Below are 24,934 nucleotides of genomic sequence, written 5' to 3' on the forward strand. Positions count from 1 at the left end.
CCCCAAAACCTGTGGCAATTCCACACCTGAACACAGTATATTTGTGTCATCTGCAAATATTACAAACTTTAAAATCTCCGATACTCTGCAGATATCATTTAAGTACATAATAAACATTTTTGGACCCAGTATTGAACCTTGAGGTACTCCACAAGCTATATCCATCAAATTAGATTTATATTCATTTATTTGTACATATTGTTGCCTATTCCCCTACATAGCTTTTTAACCATTCTAAAACCACTCCCCTAAACCCATACTTTTCCAGTTTTTTTTAATAGAATTTCATGATTAACAGTATCAAACGCCTTCTTTAGATCTAAGAAAACTCCAAGCGCATACCTCTTATTATCCATACATTCCGTTATCTTTTCCATTAAATCTATCAGTGCCAAAGCTGTTGATCTGTTGCTTCTGAACCCATACTGACTATCTGTCATTAATTCATATTTTTCCACAAAACTGTCAAATCTTTTTATGAAGAGTTTTTCCAGTATCTTAGAGAACTGGGAGAGTATTGACACTGGTCTATAGTTTGTAAAATGATGCCTTTCACCGGTTTTGTAAATGGGAATAACTTTAGCAACTTTCATTTTTTGTGGAAAAACTCCTTTTTGAAACGACAAGTTGAATATATATTTTAATGGTTTTACAATACCATCAATAACTGTCTTTACTGTTACCATATCAATATCATTCCAGTCTGTACTGGTTTTGTTGTTAAGTCCTCTAACTATGTCATAAATCTCTTTCTCTTCCACTGCTCTTAAAAACATTGAGCTACTATTCCTTTCAATATTTTCACCAGTGTCCCTTTCTATTCCATCAACCTTTATTTCTTCTGCCAGTTTTGGCCCTATGTTTACGAAGAATTCATTAAAGCCATTTACTATCTCTTCCATGTTATTAATACTTCTTGTCCCTTCTATAAAGTACCCAGGGTAATCATTATTCCTTGATTCATTTTTGATTATTCTGTTCAATACATTCCATATATCTCTTGTGTTATCCTTATTGTGTTCTAACCTTTTAATGTAATACTCTCTTTTACAGGATCTCATTATATTAGTTAATTTATTTTTGTAAGTTTTATACTTCATTTCAGTTTCTATTGTTCTCTTTTTTATGAATTCTCGATATAGGGTATTCTTTTTTTTGCTGGCATTTTGTAGTCCTTTTGTCATCCATGGTCTTCCTGCATAGTTGTGTTTCCTATTGATTTCAATTACTGGGCAGTTTTTATCAAGTAATGTGTTAAATGTTCTAAAAAATCCTTCATAAGCTTTATTAACTTCTGTTTGTTCATATATAATATTCCAATCTTGCTTTAAAAGTTCATTTCTAAGACAATTTAATGTCTTCTCTGTTCTTATTCTTTTGTAAATAATCTTATGTCCATCGTTGTTCACTTTATAATGGCAATTATAAGATGCAAAGACTGGTAAATGGTCACTTATATCATTGATTAACAGCCCACTTTTTATCTTTCCTTTTATTATATTTGTAAATATATTATCTAATAGAGTTGCACAATGAGATGTTATTCTGGTCGGTCTTGTTATCAGTGGAAATAAACCGATGCTGTACATGGAATCAATAAATTCTTCTGTACTCTTATTATGATTTGGATTCAATAAGTCAATATTAAAGTCCCCACAAATAAACATTCTTTTCTGATTTATATTTGTAAATAAGTCCTCCATATTATCCTTAAATATCTCAATCTTAGATCCTGGTGTTCTATATATACAACTGACAATTAGGTTTTTCCTTTTTTCCATACTTATTTCCACTGATAAACATTCCATCACTCCATCAATAACAGTTGTCATTCTTCCCATTCTTTTGTACTTTAGGTTTTTATCAATGTAAAGTGCCACCCCACCTCCTTTCTTGTTGATCCTGTCTACATGAAGGAATTCATATCCATTTATTTTAAAGTCTTCTTTTCCAGGAGTCATCCAGGTCTCCGATATGGCTATCACATTGAACGGCTGTTCAAACTGTGTTATGTAGTCTTTAATGGATTGAAAGTTTGCATATAAGCTTCGACTATTAAAGTGAACCATTGTTATACCCTGTTCTACCTTGAATTCCTTTTTAAGTTGCTCATTTGTATAATAATTGCATTCATTTGTCTTATTGTTAAAGAAATTACAATCAGGATCTATGTTGCTGTCATACATCAATGTCTTATTTTCAATATCTATATGAGTTGTTAGTTGAAAATTGTCAGACATCTGAGTTGGTTGTGCACTTGGACGGTCCCATCATATTTAGCACTGCTTTGCATTTATCAGTTATATTTTTCTAGTTCCGTCATCTCTTTGATGAAATCTAAAATTTATCTAAAATATGCATTTATCTAAAATATAACCGGGCACTGACGTAAACTCTCGACCATCTCACACTTCTGCTTAATCATTTTCTGTTTATTCAGCTGTGTGAAAACCCCGGAGGAACCCTCCCGAGGGATTAATAAAGTTTAATTTAATCTAATCTAATAACTTTAATCTCAGCCAAACTGATTTACTCACGAATAAATAAAACACTGAAAAAGCCAAACAATAAAATTTTTAAGTTATCAAAGTGACTTATATATCATGTTTAACCCGAGTAGTGAAAGACCGCGGGGGTTTGAAAACGATGTGTTGGTCGGCTCAGATGTTTGAAGTTTACACAGCTACATTCTCACCTGAAAAATATGTTAAAAGTCTTTTTGCAACCCAGAAAGAGAAATAAGAGTAATATTAAAACTAAGTAGCTGCCGCCATTGTTGGAAACTGGAATTGGCTGGGCCTATGAATTCTGTGATATGGTTTTTCAATTTGGTTGTCCGGTTGGAAAATCGGGAGAAATTCGGGAGAATGGTGGCTCCAGGAGATTTTCGGGAGGGGAACTGAAATTCGGGATTCTCCCGGAAAAATCAGCAGGGTTGGCATGTATGGTTGTGGCAACATCACTAACCTTGTCAAACACAGAGTAAATCATATCACAGAATATGAGGAGCGTAACTTCAGTTTTTTTTATTTCTATATGATGAACTCTGCATTATTAAGTGATAAGAACAAGTAATCTGATGTCCTGTACAAGGTATCGGATCAGTATCATCGATACCACCCTGAATATTACTTGGTATCGGATCGGAAAGTGTGAGTGGGAAAGTGTGTCTTCACTGACATCTTCAGTGTGTCTCTAAGCCAAGCTGTTGTCCCCATATGTCTCAACGCCACAACCATAATACCAGAACCAGAGGAGCCCTTCGCATCTAGTTAAAATGACTATTGGCCCGTAACACTTACTTCCTTCATCACAAAGTATTTCGAGTGGCTGGTCATGCAGTACATCAAGTCCAGGCTCCCTCCCAGGATCAGCTTCAGTTTGCATATAGGTCAAAAGATGACACCATCTCCACTGCTTTCCATCCTGCCCTCACTCATCTGGAGAATTAATGTGTGTGGATGCTGTACTTAGATTTCAGTGCAACATTCAACACAATCATTCCCAAGCAGCTAATGCATAGACACAGCCACTTGGGACTCAAGATCTCTCTCTGTAATTGGGTACAAGACTTTCTCATAGGGAGGCCACAAACTGTGCTGGTTGGCAGTAACACCTCCAAAACTATCAAACTCTGACAGTCACATCAATCACATATTAAAGTTTGTGGGAAACACAACTGTAGGGTGCCTCATCATGAAGCAAACTACAGCAAGCAAACTAATGTAAAAAGCAATCTCTTGCTGAAGGTAGAAAAGACCAAATATATTGTGGTAAACATCATTCACAGCACCCCCACTGACCACAAGCAATGCTGTTGTGGTGAGAGTGAGCAAACCCCAAGTTCCAGGGGGTGCACATCTATGTGGACCTCTCCTAGTCCAAAAACACCTCATCACCAGCTAAAAAGGCTCAAACTCACCTCTACTTCCTCTGCAAATTGAGGAGAGTGCAAGTCCCACTTCCCATCATGAAGTTATTTTTTTTTTAAAAAACTATGATCAAACAATAACAGAAAGTGAGATCACTCTGATTTTAGAATTGTCAAATTTGTTATTTCAAAAATGGCCACCTTGACATTGGGTTCAAGGTCACTGAAATTTGAACTCATCCAAGATTTTTAGTAGATGCACCTATGGCATAAATTGGAAAATCCCATGAGACTTCTTTCTTGAGTTATTGGATTAACAAGATTTTCAGTAAACCGTGACCTCTAGCCTAGACCTTATGGTTAATGAGATTCAAACACATCCAAGATTTTTAGTAGAAGTTCTGAATAATGTCTAGATCCTTGCATCACATTGTTCTCCAGTTATCGCATTTACAAGATTTTCAGAAAACGTGACCACTGAAATTCAAACACATCCTGGATTTTTAGTAGATGCATCTAACGTAAATCATAGGTCACCTGGGTGTCCAAATCACCTCCCAGCTCACCCTTCCAACAGGGTGACAACAATATCCCATCACCCTTTTACAGCTGAAAGCTAAAGCATTTGAAAGGTAAAGAAACAGAATGTAGTGCTATCATTTCTTTTCTTTAAAACTATGGCTTCCCCCAAGAGGTAATACAGTCTTCCTCATTTATCACATTGTTTTTTTTTAATTTAAACTCAATTCCAGAAGTATATAACTATATACCGGGTGGGCCATTTATATGGATACACCGTAATAAAATGGGAATGGTTGGTGATATTAAAGTCCCGTTTGTGGCACATTAGTATATGTGAGGGGGCAAACTCCTCAAGATGGGTGGTGACCATGGTGGCCATTTAGAAGTCGGCCATCTTGGATACAACTTTTGTTTTTTCAATAGGAAGAGGGCCATGTAACACATCAAACTTATTGGTAATGTCACAAGAAAAACAATGGTGTGCTTGGTTTCAACGTAACTTTATTCTTTCATGAGTTATTTACAAGTTTCTCTTTGTTCACAGCCATTGACATGTCGAAGAGGTTAACACGTGAGGAGAGGATCGAAACTGTGTTATCTGGTGAACGCAGTAACCGGGTCATTGCAGCAGATTTCAATGCAAGACACCCTACGAGACCACCCATCTCCCATGCTACAGTTAGCAAATTGCTTGCTAAATTTCGTGAAACTGGTTCAGTGTTGGACTTGTCAAAATGTGGACGCAAGAAAACTGTCACTAATGAAGAAACATCAGTGGCTGTCCTAGCTTCATTCAGCAAGAGCCCACAGCGTAGCACTCGCCGCATGTCACTGGAGAGTGGCATTAGTCGAACATCCCTTCGGCAGATATTAGCTACTCACAAATGGCACCCTTACAAACTCCAGCTACTGCAGCATCTCAACGGGGATGACCCAGATCGGCGCACAGAATTTGCAGAATGAGCAAAACAAAAATTGGAACAGGACCCTCAGTTCACGCAGAAGATTTTGTTCAGTGATGAGGCAAACTTTTATGTGAATGGTGAAGTTAACAAACAAAACCCCCACTATTGGTCTGACACTAACCCACATTGGATTGATCCCTCCAAGACTGTTGGAACAACAAAAGTTATGGTTTGGTGTGGTATATGGGGTACAACGATAGTGGCTCCATTCTTCATCAATGGAATCCTCAAGGCCACTGGATATTTGAAATTGCTACATGATGATGTGTTTCCCTCTTTATGCACTGAAGCTGGCCCGTTCCCTGAGTTTTTCCAGCAAGATGGTGCACCACCACATTATGGGTGCCAGGTCCGAGCATTCCTAGATGAAGTCAAAGGAGCTTGCAAAGAAAAGTGTCTGCACTTCTTTAAGTTGCTTGAAGACGTTTCACCTCTCATCCGAGAAGCTTCCTGGACTGCGCTGTGCACATTGAAGAGAATGGCAACCTCAACATCGAAGTTTATCGGAAGCCCACACACACGGACCAGTACCTCCTCTTTGACTCCCATCACCCTCTGGAACACAAACTTGGAGTAATTAGGACCCTACACCACTGGGCAGAACATGTTCCCTCTAAGCCTGAAGGAAAAAAGAAGGAACACACACATGTAAAGGAAGCACTCAAAACATGCGGTTATCCTAATTGGGCATTCATAAAGTCAGCAAAGAGGCACAGAAAAGAAGATCAGACACCAGCGAGGGAGGATAAGCAAGACAGACGCAACAACATTGTCATGCCCTATATAGCCGGTGTATCAGAAAAACTCAGGAGAGTTTTCTCCAAGCATGACATCCTGGTGCATTTCAGACCCAGCAACACACTCAGACAAAAACTGGTTCACCCGAAAGACAAAACTCCAAAACACAAACTTAACAACGTGGTGTATGCTGTACAGTGTAGCGAGGAATGCCCAGACCTCTACATTGGAGAGACCAAACAGCCACTTCACAAGTGCATGGCACAACACAGAAGAGCCACCTCCACAGGACAAGACTCAGCAGTCCATCTGCTTCTTAAGGATAAAGGACACTCTTTCGAGGATGCCAATGTTCACATTTTGGACAGAGAGGACAGACGGTTTGAAAGAGGAGTGAAAGAAGCCATCTATGTCCACTGTGAGCGACCATCTTTGAACAGAGGCGGTGGTTTACGACACCAACTGTCTGCCATCTATAATCCATAATCCTTAACGCCCACTCACATCCTGGGCCATCTGACCTCAGGAATTCGCATGATAAGGTGGGGCCAGGTTTCACAATGAGCTCACCCGAAACCCTGGCTGATTGGGACCCACACCCATTTTCACACCTTGGCTCAGGCGATTAGAGGATCATCAGGGGGTCCTTTTGTCCCTCTTTGGGGGGGATACTCCCACTAGGTTTAAATCTGGGACTCCCCACCATTTGACCTTAGAACTGAAGAAGCTTCTCGGATGAGAGGTGAAACGTCTTCAAGTAACTTAAAGAAGTCCAGACGCTTTTCTTTGCAAGCTCCTTTGACTACGATGACCTGGATGACTGAGAACCTTCACAGACATTCCTAGATGAACAGTTTCTTGGAAAGTGGATTGGTGGTCGTGGGCCAGTTGAATGGCCCCCAAGGTCTCCTGATCTGACCCCCTTAGACTTTTATCTTTGGGATCATCTGAAGGCAATTGTCTATGGTGTGAAGATAAGAGATGTGCAGCACCTGAAACTACAGATACTGGATGCCTGTGCTGGCATTTCTCTTGCGATGTTGCTATCAGTGTGTAAAGAGTGGGAGAAGAGGGTTGCATTGACCATCCAACACAATGGGCAGCACATTGAACACATTTTATAAGTGGTCAGAAACTTGTAAATAACTCATGAAAGAATAAAGTTACGTTGAAACCAAGCACAACATTGCTTTTCTTGTGACATTACCAATAAGTTTGATGTGTCACATGGCACAAGATGGCCGACTTCTAAATGGCCACCATGGTCACCACCCATCTTGAGGAGTTTGCCCCCTCACATATACTAATGTGCCACAAACGGGACTTTAATATCACCAACCATTCCCATTTTATTACGGTGTATCCATATAAATGGCCCACCCGGTATATAGCTTGCTTTATAGGTGTAAGAACCACACACATATATGGGGAAAAAAACAAAAAGACTTTAAACCAATGAAGAATGGTTGACTACAAAGTAGAGCATTAACAACCTGGCAACCGAAGTTGGAACAGCAGGAAGTATATATTGTATTTTGGGAAAACTGATCAGATAATAAGTAACAGGTGGTGGGCAAACTGGCAGGAAAACCAATGAAATCAGGGAGCAAAACAAAATGGGAAGCATGAGTTTGAGTAACTTCCAAAATAAAATAGCATGCAAATAAACTGACTATATTATACTTCAGCATGAACATAAATCCATAAGTAATTTGGTTAGACTGTGTTAAGGTAATAAAAGACAATATAACATGTGAAATGAAGAATTGTGTGAAGTAAGGTAGTTGATGGGATGAGTGAAGAGAAAAAGCAAAAGCACAGTGCACATGTGTAAGAGGAAATTGGAAGAAGGGGAGAATGAAAGAGAATAGCTCAGAAAAAAGGAAATGTGAAAACAGGAAAAGAAAGATCATGGGGTCTAAATACTGTTGGGAAGGGGGAGGAAAGGTGGGAGGGAGAAAAACAGATGAGGGAGATGACAGCTGGGCGAACTGCCTAGACAAGATAGAGGTTTGGACTGTGTGTGTCTGTGTGTGAGTGCGCATCAGGGATAAATGGCTATTATCACTATGACAATGTTAATTACAGCCAGACTATTAGGCCCGAGGAGTGCCGCCACATTTATTTGACGGCAACACAGTTGTGTGTGTGTGTGTGTGTGTGTGTATGTGTACATGTGCATGTTCAAGTGTGTGTCTGTGCCACTTTTCTGTACATGTGTATAAGTATGTGTGCGCAACTGTGTGTGCATATGGGTGCAATAGCAAATCAAATCTATTTGTTAGACAGAGTAATTACTTTAGGGCAAGCTCTGGCCAAACGCTGAAATGTTTCTTGTGATCTGTAAGACGTCAGGCTAATCATTAGTAACTGAGCATGAGCCAGATTTCTACTCTTTCATTGGGAGTTATTTTAGGATGTTTATAATAATACAGCAACAGCGAAACCCCCGATAAAACTGACAGCGCTTGTAGGCTTGAATTAGAGACATATGAAACACAAGATAATACAAAAGAATAACAAGAAGATTACTACTTTGTCTGAAAGATTTAGAAATTATAAAATTAGATTAAATTTAAATTAGATACATTTCACGAACATGAATTTTGATGCAATTACAACTACCTATGATAGGAAGTCATGACTGCTGGATAGGATGTTTAAATCGTTTGGGGATTTGATGAAAGACACAGCTAACAGTCATTTTAAAATGAAATGTGACCATGAAATAAATGTGTTTTTTGATGATTTGTTGACTGTGCTGTCACAAGAAGCAGGATTCTACAGCTTTTTTCCCTCATTTTCTTTTCTGAACACCTGTTGGTTTTTTTTTATCCAATACAACAATTCATTAAGTTCCCAGCCCTTAAGCTAACTAGTTGGTACATCAGTTTTTGCTGAACGTAACCCTATTTACATTTTAATTTGTGTAGGAGAATAGGTGGATAAAGCATTCTTCAAGGTACTGCTGATCTTTGTGTGACCGATTCAACCACACACTGCATGATGAAACATGTCGAATTGATAACTTCAAGGTAATAAATTCCCAGCTGGTGGGTGGATAACAGCATGAGGCTGTGATTGTATCAAGTAGCTCCCAAGTGGGAATGTGTGTTGAAAGCTGCTGTATAAATGATTATTTAAAAAGTACACAGAAGTTCTGTTCTCCCTAAAAGCGGCTGAAACATGAGAAAACGGGTATTGTGCACAACATGAATATAAGCTATTCATCTCTGTGCATTAACGTCCCTATTTTATTATTTACAAGACAAATTTGGGTTTATGTAATGGGTCGGGCATTGCTAATCATCAAATCACATTCAGTTAGTGAAGTCACCTCAGATTTGAAAAGACAATATTTTGCAAAAAAAAAAGAAAAAGAAAATATAAGCATTTTAATATATAATTAAAACAATGCTAGACATTTCTAAATACACTATATAATAAACATTAAAGTATTGACCTTAAACTGCTTGAAAACTAGATTTATAAGCAAATAAATAGTGTCAGGTTATAGATCACGGACCGTAACAACAGTCTGTTAAAAACTGATTGAACTGAAGGTTCATTGGTGATGATCTGTAATATTCTTTTCCTCCATTTAATAAACCAGCCTGTGGCACTTATTTGTTTTGCTCATATATAAAGACACAGAAACACATGCTAATCTTTCAGCTTGATGCTATCACTGTATATGGTGAGATGAATAAAAGCAGCTTTATAAACAACAAATGTGCAAATTTGCGAGCTACATGTTCATTGTACAGTGTGATGACCCACTCCACTTTGCCTTCCTTTTGGACTGTTTGTGTGGCAGATCTCATGTGCAGACAGCAGATGCACCAAACAACAATGCTTACATCATTTCTTCACCCATTTACGCCACTGATTGTACTGACTGCACACACCATGATTAGTTCAAATTTTCTCTTTGCTTCTTTCATTTAAAATAAATAGTCCCTTTTAATTGATATTTGTGATTTGTGTGCATCTCCTCTTTTGTCATGACCCTGCAGCCCGATTTGTGACAATAGGACAAAAGTAATCAATTACAGGCACTATTAGCATGTATGAACACTTATGCATAACAACATATTCCAGTGACCCCCAAAGTGCCGCTACAATATAATTGGTTTAGAGAAATGTATTTAGAAACAACGTAATGTCAACAACATACATTAAGTAAGATATTTGTTGTTTGGTGCACAGATGTTTATTTCTTTTACTATTTAGACCAAGTTGTATAAAATATTATCTTTGGTCCAGCCTAAACAAGAACATCAGGTGATAATCTGCTATGGCAATTAGATTCAAGGTACTTGGTAACTCATTACTGCATGTTCTCTGTTTTATAATGCCTATCTCTGGTGAATCAAGCTGAATCTTAACCTATTCGCCTCTGTGGCCAGTGTCAGGCTGTCTCACAAACCTGACACTAATTGCAGCTACTAATTGGATACTAACAAGCCTATGAGACTATCTGAGAGTCAATCATTCTGTTTCTGGGGCAATTAGCACACACCTAAACTACTTTCTTCCTGTCCCACTGCAAGCATGATAAGCAAAGGTTGAATCTGGGCAAACACTTACAAAAACGCTTACTCCAAAGTGAGTTCACCTATTCAGAGGACTCAAGTGGTAATGGGGCGAATAGTCTTCTTGGGGATAGTGTTTATATTTGCCAGTGGTAATTATGCACACAGGTAATTAGACCAGGTAATTAGATGGAGACACTGGTGTTTGTGTTTATGCCTTTAACTGTGAAGAATAATATAATTAAATCAACCCAAAAGATTGCCAGTTTCTTCCTTTTCACAGTTGACTATCATTAAGACTTTTTAAAGCCCTATATAGGTGTCTATGTACTGTACAGTTTATTTTTTTCAGAAAGGCCTAATCAATAAAAATAATAGTATTATATCATACAATTATATATATATTTCGGTGTGTTTTAATAACATAAAACATAATACTCCTTAAATTTGTTTAAGTTTAAGTTTTTGTGAATTTTAAAGCTCTACAACTCTGGCTCTTAGGATAGGTTGTTATGGAGGAGCGCATCAGCTTAATGTCTGAGATACAAAATATAAATGTAAAAAGCAGCTGACATTTTCGTTTCCTCTTCACAAATTAATGAAATGAAAATGCAGAGAGAGAGATGAAGAGGAAAAGAGAGAGGTACAGAAATAGATGGTTGGAGCCAGGGATGGAGACAGAGAGAGTGGAAGCAGGAAAGAAGAGGGGGATAAGGAACGAAAAGAAATTAAATGGAGGGAGGGGACTGTAAAATAAAAGAGTGATTTTGAGGAGTCAGAGGGAGAGAGGGAGAGATGAAGAGATAGAGCAGGAGGGAGGAGGGATGAAGACATTTGGTAGATATGAAAGCTAACAGCCCATTCAACCTCTCTCGCTCTCTCTCTCTCTCTCTCACACACACACACACACACACACACACACACACACACACACACACACACACACACACACACACACACACACACACACACACACCACTCTTGCAAAGATCCCAGAGAGAATTGTACTTTCAATTTCCAGACCTCTAATTGCATTAGAACTGCCCTGCTCTCATCTCCTCTCTCTCTATCTTTCTTTCCCTGTGCCTCTCACTCATTCTTCTCTTCCTCTTGTACTACCCATAACTTCCAAGGGACTCTTACATGGTGCTCTGCACCTCCGCTGGGCCCTCTTCTTTTTCTCCATCTTTTCCCCGCCATAACACTCTCACTTTCACTCCTTCTGGTGCCCGCTTTTGCCATTAGTGTGTGTAATTTCCTCTCATGCTACATCCTTCTTTGCTCCTTTCCTTCTCTCTCTTTGTCTACTTCTTTTTTGTTTCTTTCAATTACTTAAACCCTCAACCATTTTCCCATATGCTCTTTCATGTTTATGTCTGTCACTTTAACCCTCTACCCCACCACTCTCTCACCCTTTTTCCCCCCACCCATTTTACAGCTCTCCTCCTACTTTTTCTTCTTCTGTTCCTCTGTCTGTGCAGTCCTACCACTGCATCCATCATTTCCATCAATTGTGCTTAAACCTAACTAGGCTAATTTTAGGTGGGGGAGATTTCCACATAACTACTCCATTGCAATGATATTTCTTATGTAGCTCATTTTTATTGTTTTCTCTCCTGCAAAGTTGTTTCATTCCCACTTTATTATAACTTTCATAATTGGCTAGGCATCAGATGTCCTCATGTATACTTGAGCACAGCGTCCCATCCCATATTGCTCTGGTATAGCTGGTTTAGTGGCCCATTAGGATAATGTGATTGGGCTGAGCAACTCACGTGTGGTATTATACGTAACTGAGCATGAAGGAGGTTGTTCTTCAGCTTTTGATTTGGTTCATAAAAAACAGAAAGCAGAAGTCAAATCATCACATCTTGTTAGAAACTGAAAGCTTTTTGTCTACTCCAATTTGTCTCCCTGCTCTAGCAGGAGTAGGCTCATTATTATATCACAACCCTTGTGCATTTCAGTGGATTTCATCCAGGTGTTCATTCCATCCACAGATTACACTGGATGATGCTACTTTTTCCTCTCTCTTAAGATTATGTGTGACATACATCATAAGGAAGGAAAAATACAAAAGTGTTACGGGGATACTTGATGAAACTATAGTGAAATTATTCTTTTGCTTTCCTTGCTTCTTCTTTTGAACTTGAATGACTCCTGTTTGGCCCAGCAGCTTACTTTGAACTAGTGAGCCCTTTCATGTTCTTAACCAGAACAAAAAGGACACGACTGAGTATTCATGTGAAATGAAATGCTACATGTACAAACAACGGCTTACATACTCATTAGGGTTGAAGATGTCGTAATTCATCAAAAGAATTAAAGTCTGTGTATGGGCACACAAGCCTCGTCCGAAAATGCCAGTATGACTATCACCAGTGACCTTTTTTGTAAGTCTGTGAAAAGATCATTCTTAGGATCATAAAGAATTTTCTGCAACATAACTGCAAAAACATTCAATGCGTGGAAAGGGTTTCTCTTGTAGCTGCATTATATCAAGTGAATGTCTTGCAAACTAAAAAATTTAAAGAAGAGCAAATGCTTCTTCTTCTTAATACATACTGCCTGGAGCAAAAGTGTCTGCACGAAGCTTGTTTCATTGACATTGCATGCATCTACTTTCTTTTTCTTTTTACATTTTGTAAGAAAGTAATGGTGGGCCCTCCTCAAGCCTTATAGTTTTTGTCATTTCCTAACTTGCTTATTTTTCTCTCTTTAAACACACCAAAACCACCCACACACATATGTCCATACCGTCCCCCCCAACCTCCCTCTTCCTGCTTTTCTTGTTGACTGATTGGACTGAACCACAGCCGCTTGGTATGGAAATGAACCTGCAGCCCAGGACACGCAAGTTCTCAGTGACCCAAATACATACACATTCACACACGCACATAAAATGTGTCATATGTGTTGATTAATTGGGAGTTTGAAGGCTGCTAACAAGCAAATACTGTGACTGAAGACAAGTTTGTGAGGGTGTGTTGGGGTTTGGCGATGAAGATTTGCTAGATTTTCTGCAACCTTGAGAGACAGCAGCACAAGAGATTAAGAACATGAATATTTGGGTTAATTAGTTAAAATATCTATTTTCAAATCCTATTAAATTATTTTATGAAAATGAGGGAATCTATCTGTCCTTATCTCTTAAATTAGCTTTATTTTATTTAAATTATCCATTAGTAGAGTTTTCTTAAAAAAATGTATCTCAACTCCACGAACCAAAGAGATGTCAAAAGACTTTAGAGATTAGATTGTACACCTGTACAATGCTGGAATAGGTTACAACACTGTCAGCAAGAAGCTTGGTGAGAAGGTGACAACTTTTGATGTGGTTATTTGGAAATCGAAGAATTATAAAATGACCACCAGTTGCCTATGGCCAGGAGCTCCATGCATAATCTTGTCTCGTGATGTGTGAAGATGAACATGACAAAGGTGGTGGGTCAACCCGAAACTACTAGAGGAGCTTGTAAATGATCTGAAGGCAGGTTAGACCACAGTCACCAAGCACACAATTGGTAACACGCTCTGTCATAATGCAGCAATGACAAAAGTCCCCCTGTTCAAGAAAGCACATGTACAGGCCTGTCTTATGTTTGCTAGTGAGGACCTAAATAATTCAGAGAAGGCTTGGGAGAAAGTGCTGTGGTAAGATGAAACCAAAATTGAGCTCTTTGGCATTAACTCAACCCATCGTGTTTAGAGGAAAAGAAATCCTAAGTATGTAAGTATGACCCAAAGAACACCATCCGCACAGTCAAGTGGAGCTGGACACATTATCCTTTTTTTTTTTTTTTTTTTGCTAAGGGTACAGTACAACTTCACCGTGATATACTATAAAACCTTGGATAAGAATCTCATTCCCTAAGCTAATACACTGAAGATGGGTCGTCCACCATGCAATGGTCCAAAACATACCACCAAGACAACAAAGGAATGGCTAAAGAAGAAGCACATTAAGGTAATGGAATGGCCATGTCAATTTCCAGACCTCAATCCTATAGACAATCTGTAGAGGGAGCCGAAACTTCGAGTTACTAAGTAGCAGCTGTGAAACCTGAATTTCAAGAGTTTCTGTAAAGAGAAATGGACCAAAATCCCTCCCGAGATGTGTGCAAAACTATGAGGAAAATACCTCAATGCTGTGTTTATTAACAACGTTTTCTTCACCAAGTATTAAGTCATATTTTAGGGGATCAAATACTTGTTTCACACAGTGACATGCAAATCAACGTATACACTTTATGTAAAGTGCATGTAATATGTTTCTCCTGGATTTTCGGTCGATTTTCTGTATCTCTCCATTAAAACAAAACTAATATAAAATCAGGGACTGTTCAGTAGAACTATAGAAGGGATCAAATCTTTATTTGTCTTACTCTTTTCGACTGATTTTACTGTGTGTTGCTGTTAGTATAAACAGACAAAAAGCTATATATAATGTATAGAGGACTGGAATTGGGAAATAGGCATGAAAATGCAGCTGTTAATAAACACATACACCATGAAAATAGTAAAACTGAGTTTGAAAACAATGTGGTGGTGGTGTGTGCGAGATTTCATCAAAAGATTATTGACTTTTCAGTGTCTTCTTCCCACTTACTAACTTCCTCTTACAGGGAACCAATAAGAGGAGGCAAATTAAGAAGCCACTTAGCATAACTGCTCTGCTAAGAGGTCTGCACATGCACACATACACACATGAGCGCATCTTTAAGCAACAAAGATAAACAAGTGTTCTAATTAAGAATTAATTACATAGCAAAGCCTCAGAGAGAGGTGAAACTCAGTGGAGAAATAGAAAGAGGATAGCAATGAAGACCAGATAGGGGGACACAGAAACAGAAGGAAGGGTGGGAATAATGAAAAATGAGGTGAGATGGAGGAGAAAAAAGAGGGGAAAAGAGGGGTGGATGAAAAATAAACTACTTAATCCCAAAAGAAGACAATGGGAACAAAAAACATTTATTCACTACCCTTTTCTTCACATAATAAAGAAATAAATGTATGCACAAAGCATCAGATACAAAAGCATTATTGCGAATGCATGTGCAGATTTCTTTCCCTCTGAAACCACTCTGCTGAAGTGTGTAATGACACCTGCGGAGAGCATAAAACAACGTTATTATGGTTCAATTATTTTTAGCTTATAAAATAACTCTATAGGAAGGTATAGTAGGCCCACTCTGACATTCCTTTTCATTTTGTTTTCTCCTAAGTAACGCAATAGGGTTCTTTGTCCCTATTTTTCTCTTTACTTCTATATTTTTACAGTAGTTCATCCAAAAAACATACAATGCAATGCAGTCATTGCTAATGAAACTTGGCCATTTCAAACACTATGGCAAAGACATTCATGTTACGAGAAAGTTTATCCTGTTAATGACATTTTTGTTTCAGTGACGTGGTTTTGAGAGAAATACTGAAAACTATTGGATATCATCATATTTGGTTTTGGTATTGGTGCACTTCTTAAAATGAATTAGAATCACTATGAGTATCCTCTAAGGTGTTTACTAGTGGCACCATCAGCTCAGCGGTTATATGCCTGTACTTTTTGACCAGTCACTTGCAAGATAAATGGCATCCCATCACTCTCAGCTACACCCTGTTTTTAATTTGCACTGTTTGTACACAATATGGGCAAAATGTTTTGCTCACACTTCTTAATCTAATTGAGGTGTCACCAGTTACAGATTGGAGTCGTTGAATGCTGTGAAGTCCATAATGCGTAAAAGTTCACAATGCTCTGGTAACTCGATAACTGCAGAGCCCCAAACCTCCTCTGGTATTAACATCAGCATAACAACTGTCCAGCGGGAGCATCATGGCGTGGGTTTCCATGCTATGGCACCTCATGCTATAATGTGTATATAGTTCAGTACTTTTTCCCATATGGTGTATGATCACAATGTTTTATCCGTATACACTATGGACAAAAGTACTGAATGTCTGTATAATATATAGACATTATATGGACTATAATAAACATGCTACACCTTATACATTGTATGTTAGAATTTGAACAATTCTTCTCCGTTTCAAATCTCTTCTGTGATTTTATATCCTTTCGTCACCTTTACCAGGACATTTTGGTTGGAATAATAACAATATGCAGTCAAACTTTGCAGCTATTTCAGATATGTTTTCTCTGAGATCCTCAAGTAAACAAGTGCAGAAACTAAGACTTATGTTGACTTACACTTCAAAAAGCTTCAAAAAGGTATTTAAGGCTTATTTCATTTGGACATTTTATAACTGAAGTCTTCAGTGCCATCTTTTAATTTATAGCAATTAGGTTATGCATCCAATACACTGTAGATAAAACAGCAGATACAACTCCTTTCTTACAACCCATGTCATGACATACAGACATCGTGTATGGTTCTTATCACACTTTTTGATATTACCACCTAAAGTGAATATCATCTGAAATTCATATAGTGGGACAAAACATATGGATTTAATGCAAACAGCACAATTGCCAAAGTTACTTACATGAGGCAATAGGCGGTGAATTGACTGTCTTAAAATGTGAACGCAGTGTGTGTTACTACATCCTAATCTAAGCTTTAACGGGTTTATTGCCCATATTCTTCAGAAAAATTTTCACCGTCAGATTTGAGAGGACTGTCTGGGACAAATAAAGGCCACCATTGGCCGTCACTGTGGGACCATTCAAGTATGACAACCCACTTTTCAAAATAGGAAATACGCATATTCACTATTCAGAGTTTTCAGGGTTCTTTGCAGTTCTTTTCCTCCACCCTGCTGTTCTCCTTAGGCAATAAATTCAAAGTCCTCTTTGCTCCTATTCAGCAAATGCTCTGTGAATTTTATGATGGACGGTTTGTTTGAGAAGTCAGTGACAGGAATTGGATTTGTTCCCGTTTTTTGGCATTGGATTACAAGGTATTGTAAATTGCTTAGTTAATATTAATCTGTGTTTTGTTCTTGATCTAACCGTTGGCAGAAATCAATGCCAATCTTTTGCTAGACAAATGCTAACTGTCTTAAATTGAATCCCAATTTTTGGTGCTAATTTCTGCCATTCTGTCTCTATTTCTATATAGCTCTCTTTTGTCACTCTTCTTTCCCTAACAACTGTTTCTGCCCCAGTCACCTCTCCTCTGTAAAAGATGAAACCAATTTTTCCACCCCTACAGGAGATAAATTACTCCTAATAATCCATCGTTTCCTGAAGAGGACCTCTTTCTTTCCAGCTCAGGCAACAGACCAGAACCGTAATGGATATATGGAATTAGGAGGAAAATGTCGGAGAGGGCTTTGGTAATGACAGCCAGGGCTCTGTTTTTCATTGCTGCCTTGTAAAATAGAATACACTGCACTATCACATCAGACCTGTTGATAAGCTGACTTTTGATTTGGAGGCTGGTGGAAGATGGATAGTGGAGTTAAATCAACCAAACAGATGGCTAGGAAATTATGCTTTAAGGTCAGTCTAGAGTGCTTGTGATGAAAGGTTACGTCATATTTAGCTTTTAGGCTGTTTAAACAGCTGTGAGAAGGATTTCATGTTTTCCAGATGTGGAATTGTATAGAAAAAAGGATAGATGATAGTGTGAAAGCATTTTCATCCAGCTCTTTTTGAAGATTCACTAGCAGCTCATAATTTTATTCTTTTATCATTCCTTCTCTCCAAGAAAACCCAGAAAAGTTGGAGCTTTCATCTTGGCTCTGGTAAGACCTCTCTCAGTGAAAGTCACCTTAAATAACCAACCAGCAATCAAGACCTGGTCAGGAGTTCTGGTAAACAAATTTGGAAGCCCAAATGGCTCGTAATAGCAGCCATTTTGATGCTTTTACCTAAGGAGAGGGGCGAAAGAGAGCTAGAGGGAGGGAAAGAAAAAATGTCTGTGCCCATGTGTGGATACAAATACATTTCTTTGTGTGTGTAACTAGGAGTTAGGAGTGACAGAGACAACAGATGTATTTTTTTATCCATGTAATGCTGGAGGCAATTAGAAAACTGCTTCAGTTACATATAATCATTCTTAGTCATGTTGATAACTTCTAATCACAACAACATTTTGTTGTGTCTGAAATCAAAACAGGCCGTATACTTGACCATCTCCAATTTGCATAACATTTTTATGTTTCAAAGTTATCAAATTTTAGTTTCATGTATCAAAACAAAGATATATATTTTTCAAAAATGGTCAGTCCACTTTTTTGCACATTGAAATCTGAGGCTGTTTTTGAACATGAATATCTCAAAGAGCTAAATGTATGATGCTGGAATTTAACAACCATTTTAATACACACCATCTTGCCAAAAGTACTCACTCACCCGTCTAACTCATAGAAATTCAGACGTTCCAATCACGTCCACGACCACAGATGTATAAACGCACCAAAAACCTTGGCATGCAGACTGGTAGTACAAACATTTGTAAAAGAATGGGTTGTTTTCAGGTGCTCAATGTTCGGAGCTAATTTGGCTAATTTGAGATTAAATGACCCTAACTAAACACCAGACAATTGTGTGTTTCCGTTTTATAACCTCCCAAGGATTTTTTTTAATGTAGAATTCTCTAATAATTTAGTCATTTAAAGCATTTATTTATCAGAGTTAAAAAAAAAAGTTACATTTTTTGCTGCAGTATACAGTATAGTTTTTATATTCACAATAATAATAATGATAGGATCACCATAAAAAATATGGCTATAAATACAAATCATGTTTTTTAAAATGAACTGAACTAAACATTTGTACACCCATGTCAGTCATTATGCCATCATTATGTTGCGTAGCAACAACCCAGCAATCAACTAAAATGACCAACTTTTGCAGTTTTGCACTTATAACACCTTATAAAGGCATACAATAATTTTGCTTTTCATTCCTACAACACCTAATTTATGTTCACAAAAGATGAATTATATATGAATTATATACATGAATGAATTCTGAATTATATATATTTATTATGATACAATTGGGGGCAAAAAAACCCAACCCAAAAAGGAAGCCTCGTATTATGCAATAGAAATATTGACGGGTGTACTTCATCTCTCTTTTTGTAATAAAACATGTAGTAATGTAATTTATGTTTAATGTAAATTTAATATAAGTAATACCCATCACTCTAATAATAACAGTGATAAAAAATCTTCGGTTATGTTATAAAGTGTAGCGTGTCAGAAGCTGTAGCTCATCCTGACGTTCCATTCACACTGAGCAAAGCAAAATCCCAACAGCCCTGCTATTCGAAATGATGGTTTCAAGCTTGCTTTTTGCAGTGTGTGAAAAAGACAGGGGGTGCAGAGACCTGAACAAAATTGGGTTTTGTCACTAGGGCTTTGCTGTTTGAAGGAGGGCTATCAGGGCAGATTAGCTCTACCTCAGTGGTAATGGAACTAGGAGCATTTTGAAAAGCATTCCCCGCCTCGCTTTTTAGCCTAAGGGTTCTTGGTTGCTTTAGCCAGAGCTGTTTGGGCTTTCCAGTGTATGTTGTAATAGGGATATTTTGTCTTAATAGAAATGTTGCAGGCAGACAGTTTTAAATTTAACTTTATGAGTCTTTTTCTTTCTCTCTCTGTCTCTCTCTGTATGCACCAAATCTACAGTACTAAAGAGTAAAAGATCATTTTACTCATTTACGGTGAAATTTGTTTTACTTCTCCAAATAGATATGCACGTTTTATACACTGTAACTATTTTTGTTCATTTCCTTGTACTTATAAATCTCAAAGAACTCAACGAAGACTCAAATAAATAATGCAAGCAACAAAATAAAAGAAAAAAGTTAAAAAATTATAATTAAATGTAAATTAAACATATCATATTATTTAACAGAATTTGAATTAGTGCTGGAACCACACTGGCTCTTGCATAGCAGCTGGGACAGGCTTCATGGCCCGCGACCCTGATTTAGATAAGCAAAATAAAATGGATGGATGCATCAATTAGTGCTGGCCCTGAGATTAACTGGCGACCTCTCCAGGCTATACCCTGCATCGCACCCTATGCAAGCTGGGATAGGCTTGCATATCAAAAGATATGCAAATAAGCAAAAGAAGATGGATGGATGGAATAGTGCTTGGCCGTTTTTGACTGGACCCCATAAAAGGTTTAATTAAGGGTTTAATTAAAGTATTTGTGTAACATTTGCTATGATCTTTCACATTTGCTGCCTAGTATGGCCTGCTGCCCACTACAGCTAATTTACAGTGCCAATATAGCATTAGATTATTTCCTCTCATTTTCCAAGTGTATAATAAATAAATAAATGCCTATTTTTAATCCTTTGGTTTTGTTCTGAAGACTTGTTGCTAATGTCAGTGCTTTTTAAAGTCAAGTGACATGGAAGGTTTCCCCTCAACTCCAAATGGTCATGGCAGAGGACCACCAGTCCAATAAACACCAATAAAGGCATCAGGCAGATGCCAGATATTTTTTTCTGTTAAAGGGTTGTTTTTCCTTCCCACTGTCGCCATGTGCTTGCTCATAGAGGAGTGTTAGATTTTTTCTTTTAGATTTTTTAGAGTTTCCTCTGTATTATTGAAGAGTCTTCACCTTAGAATAGAAAGTGCCTTGAGGTGAATGTTGTTGTGATTTGGCATTATATAAACAAAACTGAACTGAACTCAATTTACATATGTATAAAGGGCAGCCTTTGTATTTGATTATTACAAGGAAGGACACCTACAGGATACAATAGAGAAGTGAAAGTAAGGGCATCTGTGAATTTTAGGCAATGACTGTTATTACAAGGTCTGTGTGAGTGACTCTATGTCAGTCTGTCAATCTGCATGACTGCTTGTGAGGCTGCTTATTATTTTGAAACCTGTGAGGAAAAAAGAACTGCTGTGTGTCTGTCTAAGAAGGTGGGAGAGAGAGAGAGTGAGAGAGAGAGACCGGGAGGCTTGTAGCAACAGGAGGGGGTAAACAAGTTGACCTTTCCAGCTTTGATCACCCTAGAGGAAGGAGGTGGCTGGGGGTGTCAGCAAGAAGGTTAGAAGGAGGAGGGAAATGGAGGGAAAAATTAAGTCTATTCCAGCAAATATAACAAGTGTGTGCTGCTGGGAATGTCAATATATATGCTCATAGATATCTATATCTGTACTCATCTATCAAATCATCCCTTACCTCAGCCAGTGGTACGATGCCCTGTATGTCGGCGCTGCTGATATAGAGGTGTGAAACTTTCTCTGTTTGCCTGGAAGTTGTCTGTGTGCCAGCTGGGTATTCAACGCTCCAGTGTAGAGTCTGGGTTGGCACCAGGTTAATCACGTTATCCACCTCAAAGTCGAGCTGCATCACCTCATAGGAAGGACTTTCTAAACTGCAAAGACAAACAGTGGTTAGAGATGTTAGAGATATTAGAAATATTTGCTGTCTTTGTAGGATGCTCTATGGATTTAGACATCACTAACATACTAACACAAAGGCAGTGGAGAGCAATAATACGTAGATTACAGTTATTATTTTTATATGGTAGAATAATTTATTTGTTCTTTAAAATATTCAGAATGGGTACCCTTGAGCCAGTCACAATTCCTGACACTGACCAAACACTACTACCACTACTTATGAAAATGATAATGACCAAATGTTTTAAGGAACAAAGAAAAACAGTGTTTAATACAAAGCAATGTCATTATCAGAAACTCCATATCATATCAGAACAGAACCTCATTATGGGGTACACATCTTAGCTAAGCAGGTATTAAGTCTTACAAACTTGCTCGAGATCCTACTGTTTAAAGTAAAACTGCATATTTAATGTACACCCTTTGGATAACTGCCTTGCCGGACAAGCCTTTTCTAATTCCCACATCATCGCTTAGCACTGTTTATCACAGCTGCTGGTGTGGCTCATTTATGCACAAGGTGTCCTTTGGTTTATGTGCCCCAGAGCTAAGGGAGGGGTCTGTAACCCCTAAATCATTATTTGTCAATCATCACAGTTATTGCTGTGGAGGCGTGTGTGTTTTATCCTAAAACATGTTGTTGTGCTAAACCTCAACAAGTAGTTTGCAGTACTTAAACCTAAAAAGTAAGAAAAGAAAGAACAATTTCGATTGAAAAAAGGTGAAAAATTGAACAACTTTGCAAAAAAAAGAAAGAAAGAAAACGAACTCCCAGTATATGTCACTAACACTTCTTCAACCTCCTAATACAGATCTGTGGCTCTCTAATAGAGATACCTTGGCTCCTGGTGGCTGACATTGCCATAGATGGCATGTCAATACCAATGCCACAGGGCCCCAACTGCATAATAGTGTGTAGCATTAGGTATCTGAAAATGCGGTATTAAATTGCTCTTTGAGATGAGAACAAACTGATGTAAAAAGTTTACCCGATTAACCTAACCATTAATAAACTTTTGGTATTGCGCGCATCAGTAACTGATTCACTTAAAACTTTCTACCTGGGAAACTGCTGCAACTTAAGAAATCTTCTCTTCACAAACATCCTGATTCATGTCCTCATTTGTATCCACAGAAATGTGTCTGTCATTTTGACAACTTGGATTCCTGCAGCACATCATGCCCTTATAACTTTTCAGACTGTCATTACCTGCTTTGCTTCCTTGCCTGTCAGACATCCTGATTCTACCTGCTGCTACTGTGAATTACACACCATTCTATCATTTGTCACCACACAAATTCTTTGCATCTTCTTCTTCTAGACTTCAGCCAGCTTTGACATAGAGTGTGGTGTCTGAAAGTCAGTAGTGAACACTGTGGTCAGAGTTGAGATAAATGAACGACAAAAAAAAAACTACAACAAAAGTGTCATAAAATGCTGTGTTTTTGCCACTTTACGATGCCACACACAGAGCAAAAGAAACATATCCTGTATTAAATAGAAAAGCTACCTGTAATATGTGTGTAAATTTCTGCATCGAGATAGAAGTCACAGATACCCACTTTACGGTTCATAGCAAGTAGAACAGAAAAGGTTTCCTGGGTTGCATTTTGGAGATAACATTTGCAATACACCAGAGCCAACGATTTCACAGGATAATAACTGATATTTCATCTACATTTTAGCAACTGAAACTCTTTGTGTGGCTATATGTCTAATTCTATTTTAAGGATTCTCTGTTTCTCGTCTTTATTAACACCCAACCTCAGCAAACACACAAACACAAGCACAGATTTACATGTGTTCAGTGGCTAGTGGAACATTACAAAGAAAGAGCAGCTGTAAATTAATTTTTGAGCTTATGTTTTAAAGCACCATCTACAACACACACACACACACACACACATAGATCCGCATGGGTTAAAGGCCATGACAAAGCCAATTGCTGAGGGCCTGTGATATCTGGCATGTCATTGTGTCTAGGGAGATGGGGCAAGAGATGTGTTACACTGATAGATTAAGGAGAGAAAGCTGATGGGTGTCAGCTCCCCTTGACCTGCTTTTGTTTCATCTATCTCTGCAAATCTGTCCGCCTTACTTTGTCTCTTAACAAGCCTAACACAACATCATAGTACAGCTAAAATGGTTTCTTTCTTAGTACTAACTCTGTACAGTAAAGTTGCTATATAGTGAACCATATAGTCTAGAAACAGGACAATTTTATTTATTACTCATCCTGCTTTTAACTTATCCTGCATGCAAACCGTGTGTAAGCCATTACATGAAATCTGCTTCCAAGAAGCCTGACTTGATGGTCTTGAGCAGTAGTTTTTTAGGCATTCTGAAGGTTTTTCACTGGAGACTGGCTGCTTTTTCACAGATTTTCAGTCCAATGCTATGCCTGACAAGGATTTGAGAGATGCCTTCACTTAATCTGTCTACTGCTTGCTGAAGCCTCATCAGTAAAATTCTCAATTAAACCATTAGGAGAAACATGGAGAAAAAGCTGAGGTATGCCCAGTTACAGAAGAGCTGAACAGAAAATCAGTGGCAACAGGCCTTATGGAATGTTGAATGAAAATTGGAATTTCTGATTTACTTTTACTCACCTTTTTTGTATATATTAGTATTTATGTAGGAGATCAGAAGAACTGCACAATGGTGAGTTTCTACAGATATCTGTAAAACACGCTCAAAGTTCTGTCATGGTTTGAGGTTGCATCTCAACCGGTGGCGTTGGGGATTTTGTAAAAACTGATGGAATTATGAAAACAGAAAAGTACTGTCAGATTTTAATCCACCATGGGATTTCATCTGGAAAACGTCTGATTGGTAATGGTTTCATTTTTCAGCATGACGATGATCCTAAATATATTACCAATGCATTGAAAGCATACCTGGATAGAAAAAAAACCCCACATAGTGGAACACTATCCATCATGGATTATAATTCTCAGAG

General features: G+C 38.0%; 1 protein-coding gene across 1 annotated transcript in view; it reads right to left on the bottom strand.

Moving 5' to 3' along the window:
- The window catches only part of si:dkey-215k6.1 (transmembrane protein 132C), a 274,521-nt gene that overhangs the window by 67,279 nt on the left and 182,308 nt on the right, over positions 1–24,934 (bottom strand). The window contains exon 5 of the mRNA XM_040051030.1: positions 21,751–21,946. Coding sequence (XP_039906964.1) covers positions 21,751–21,946 — 196 coding nt within the window. The remainder of the gene's footprint in view (positions 1–21,750; positions 21,947–24,934) is intronic.

Source organism: Simochromis diagramma, unplaced genomic scaffold (genome assembly GCF_900408965.1).
Source record: "Simochromis diagramma unplaced genomic scaffold, fSimDia1.1 OVJJ01000131.1, whole genome shotgun sequence".
Lineage (NCBI taxonomy): Eukaryota > Metazoa > Chordata > Actinopteri > Cichliformes > Cichlidae > Simochromis > Simochromis diagramma.